Genomic DNA, 4,636 nt, shown 5'->3' on the forward strand with positions numbered 1-4,636 from the left:
TCAAAGCTGAACAAACCAATCACAGTGAGGTATATGACTCTGGAGGCAGGACATTGACCGGGCTGTCCAGTTCACCGCAATCCAGGCAATCTGAGTCCAGTTTGGACTCAGACATCACTTGTCAATCATCATAAAGATATTGCAACAAAGAGGCGGGTGCAAGGCGCCTATACCCAGGCGGGTGCAGCTGGAAATCTGGCAGGGCGCTGCCTGCAAACTACCTTGACTACAAAACAATACATTGTGGGAAACGGTGTCCTGGCAGGTCTTGTACTTTGATGTAATTCAGATCAGAAATGACTGGCGCTAAATGAAGGAAATCTGCACATTTTGTAATTCTTTCTGAAAAAATAGTGAATCACTGATGAGAAAATAAGCAAGATTTCAAATAATCTGTGGTTTTATGTGTTATTTTTGCATTTAAAAGTTAACTTTAATTCGAATTTTATTTATTTATTTGGGCCAGTGGACATTAAATTAACCCAGCGGCTATATTATTCATTTGTCTGCGGACAGATGTTGAAAATTATTATAAACATAATAAAATTCATACTATGGGGTAGAGGCATATTGAAATTCATCGGAAATCTACAAAAAACTAAATCATTTAAAGATTTTCTCGCCACCAGGCCTTCTATCTCTCTCTAGGGGTGTGTCTGGATGACAGCTGCTTCCGTGGTGTCTGAATCGCGTTTGGTGTGAAAGTACCGTGACTCCCACAGTCCTTTGCTGCTCTCAGTTCAGAAATTACTCTTAAATGCATGAACGGATCAAAATACCGCTTTGGGGTTCTTTATAGTGAGGAATGAAAAGTAAACTGCATTTAAAACCTCAAAAAGTAGAATTTTCATGGAGGGCCCCCTTTAAGGGGGCAAAAAATATGGGGAGGGAGAACTTAGGTTTAGACGTGGGGAGGTGATGGTTAGGTTTAGAAAACAGGGTGGGCGAGGTGTTATGATTCATGGAGAAAATAACAGTTACAGTTTATTCTCATTTAAAGACATAAAAGCTGAGAATACCCAGAGTGGATGTAAACTGAAGATCAATAAAGTTAAAGTGGATCATTCACAAACTGACTGAACTGATTATCTTGGAAACTCAGTTAATGTCTTTTGGGGGTCAGGATTTTGGTAGATCCTAACCCAGCTGCTGTTTAGTGAAGGGCCACACAATCACACTCACTGTCAGACCTAAGTGTAATCTAGATCCACCAATTAACCTATGAAACATGTTTCTGGACTGTGAAAGGAAGTCAGATGGCTCAGAGAAAACCCACAAATGTATAAGGTGATCATGCACACAGAAAGAATCCAGCAGTTAGGTGGCTGTGGTCCAGCGGTAGGGTAGTTGATTCCTGATCGGAAGATTGCAGGTTTGATTCCTGCCTTGCCCACCCATGTGTCAATGTGTCAAAGTGTCCTTGGGACACTGAACCCCACATTATCTGTCCTGGAAGGTTAGCGCCAGTCTTTGGGAACAAAACCACCATCAGTGTCTGAATGGGTCTGTGACTGTAAAGCGCTTTGGGCCTATATATCACTTGTTGGAGCCATTCGGCTGAAATTATATTTCATTCATACATGCACCTGTCATACCTTGGTCATGTGGTCGATCTGGTCGCTTATTGGTTAAGATGCATTTTGAGAGCTGCCGTATCTTTATTGGACTTTAGCTGGATTTAGAACTAAGGAAGCACGGCACCACAATAATCTTAGAGTGTCTTATAGCGTTATATTCGTGTTTAGTGCAACTTTTTTTTAAATCTTTTTTTGCTTCAAAATATATTTTTATGGTTTGATTTTTGTACTTTGTCCTTCTTTAAGAAAGTGTAAGAAAATAAATTGTATATAAAGGGAAGAACAGCGACTGTTTTTTTCTGAAGCACGCGTCGGGACAGACTGCTGCCCAAGTCATCAGAATGTAACTGCAACAGCAGTTACAGCGCTGTTGGAATGTAATCCCAAACACCAGTTACTTCCTGTATTTTTGTGTCTTTTATTTTGAAATCAGTTCTTATTTCCTGTTTGGCGATGATGAGTTTCTTGATGTGGGTGTGTCTTAATAAATATGGCAATCACCCTCTCAGCTGTGACTGTGGCTAAGAGTGGAATCAGAGAATTGTTTGAGAGTGATTTCATCGGTGAAATTGAGAACTTTAATGCGGTGCTCAGTAGTCCAGGTTCCATGCAATGCCGTTGTGACATTAAGAACCCGCCAACAGGTTATGGGCCCAGGAGAAGCCTGCGACTACTGAAAGTTTTTCACTGTGTGTGAGGACGCTGGCACCATGAGCAGACGCACAGCTGATACAAGCCGCTGGTCACGACTACTGTTTGATGGAGATGAGAAAAACTATGAACTCTGGGAGACAAAGTTTATGGGCCATCTTCGACTACAAGGCTTAAGAGACACTATTGTGAGTCCACCTGATACCGATGAGGATGATGAAGATTCAGTGAAAAATGCAGAGGCATACGCTGAGCTGATCCAGTTTCTGGATGACAAGAGTCTGTCGCTGGTGATGCGCGAAGCAGCTAATGATGGACGCAAGGCGCTACAGATCCTGAGAGACTATTACCAGAACAAAGGAAAGCCTCGTATTATCAGTCTTTATACTGAACTAACGTCACTCAAAAAGACAGAGAATGAAAGTGTGACGGAATATATAATCCGAGCTGAGACTGCAATCACGGCCTTAAGAAACGCCGGTGAAACTCTCAGTGATGGCCTGCTGGTAGCAATGGTTTTGAAGGGGCTACCTGAAACATTTCAACCCTTCGCTATCCATGTTACTCAGCGAGATGAAACCATGACTTTTGCTGAATTCAAGACAAAACTGCGGAGTTATGAGGACACTGAAAAGATGCGCGCCGCAGCAGCAGGTGACGATGTGATGAAGGTCCGCGCGCACCAGAGAGGAAGACCTGCAAACGCAGATGAGCGAGGAGCAGAGAGGACGACGACGGACCTGATGTGCTTCAGATGCGGCCTGAGAGGACATCTAGCCAGAACCTGCCGCCGCAAGCTGTGGTGCAGTTCGTGCAGGAGCAACACGCAACGGGACGACACCTGTCGACGCAGACAGCGCAGAGAGTGGGACGACGCACGCAAAGCCTGCGGTGAGACGGAGAGCCAGGATAAAGAGTTTGCTTTCCAAGTGAGCGAAGGAACGGGCATCAACCCGAGGGGCTTGATGGTCGACTGCGGAGCAACTTCGCATTTCATCACCGATCTCCGAAAGTTCAGACGCTTTGATGAACGTTTTCAAGCCGGGTCACACTGCGTGGAGCTGGCTGACGGCATGAAGAGCAAAGGAGTGGCTGAACGTCGAGGTGACGCGGAAGTCTGGCTGATTGACAGCGGGGGAAGACGCGTCAAAGCTTTACTGAAAGAAGCTTTGTACATCCCATCCTATCCACAAGACATTTTCTCTGTGAAAGCAGCTACAGCCAATGGAGCGACGGTGATCTTCAAAAACAGGAAGGACGTGTTGATCCACAGAGACGGTACGAAGTTTAATATTTATGTGCACAATAGACTATATTATTTACACACAAGTGATGACATTTCTGATGATCAATGTAAGGCATGTTTTGATATGCAGATGTGGCATGAAATTCTGGGACATTGCAATTATCCAGATATTCAAGAGTTGCAGAATGTTGTTAATGGAATGAAAATTAAGGGTTCAACCACAAAACTTCCGTTTTGTGAAGTGTGCACTGAGGGTAAATTATATCAAACTAGGAACAGAGATCCTGACTTGAGAGCCAAATGACCTATAGAGTTGGTTCATACTGATTTGGCTGGACCACTGCATCCTGAGTCCAGAGACGGCCACAGATATGCAGTTTCATTCACTGATTACTTTTCCAGTGCAATTTTTGTGTATTTCATAAAAGGTAAAAATGACACTTTTAAAGCAACAGAAAAGTTTTTGGCTGACATTGCACCCCACGGGCACGTGAAATGTATCAGATCCGATAACGGCACTGAGTTTAGTGGAGGAGCTTTCCAGAACTTTCTACGTAAACATCGCATCCGACATGAAACGTCAGCACCTTACTCACCACACCAAAATGGCACTGCTGAGCGAAACTGGCGTACACTTTTTGATATGGCTCGTTGCATGCTGATTGAAAGTAGTCTACCCAAACAGCTGTGGACGTACGCAGTCCAGACTGCTGCTGTAATCCGAAATAGGTGTTTCAATAAACGATTAAAGATGACACCAATCGAAGCTTTGACAGGTAGACGACCCAACCTGTCCAGGATGCAGAAATTTGGTGCAGAGTGTTTTGTGTACAAACAAGACAAAAGAAAACTTGACCCGAGGAGTGAAAAGGGGATTTTTCTCGGTTACGATAAAAACAGTCCAGCTTACATTGTTTATTTACCTTAAAATGGAGGAACGACCTCATGAACGGGAACAGTCAGAAGTTTCTTCTTCCCCAGAACATCCAGTGGAAGGGAAGTACGAGTCAGAACCTCAGCGTTATCTGACCAGAGAAAGGAGGAAGCCAGACAGGTACACTGACTGTACAATGACTAAGACCCTGATTGGAAATGAAACTGATGACAGACATGACATTGATTACTGCTACAAAATCACGTGTAACATACCGGTTTCATTCAG

At 43.8% G+C, this 4,636-nt stretch overlaps 1 protein-coding gene across 1 annotated transcript; it reads left to right on the plus strand.

Moving 5' to 3' along the window:
- Positions 1-2,726: 2,726 nt before the first annotated feature.
- Positions 2,727-3,506, plus strand: LOC112144376 (the record flags this gene model as incomplete). Its single annotated transcript, XM_024268897.2, is given in 1 exon segment — positions 2,727-3,506. A coding segment is annotated over 1 exon segment (766 nt), but the record flags the coding sequence as incomplete, so codon positions are not given.
- Between the last annotated feature and the right edge of the window lie 1,130 nt (positions 3,507-4,636).

Source organism: Oryzias melastigma, linkage group LG17 (assembly GCF_002922805.2).
Source record: "Oryzias melastigma strain HK-1 linkage group LG17, ASM292280v2, whole genome shotgun sequence".
Lineage (NCBI taxonomy): Eukaryota > Metazoa > Chordata > Actinopteri > Beloniformes > Adrianichthyidae > Oryzias > Oryzias melastigma.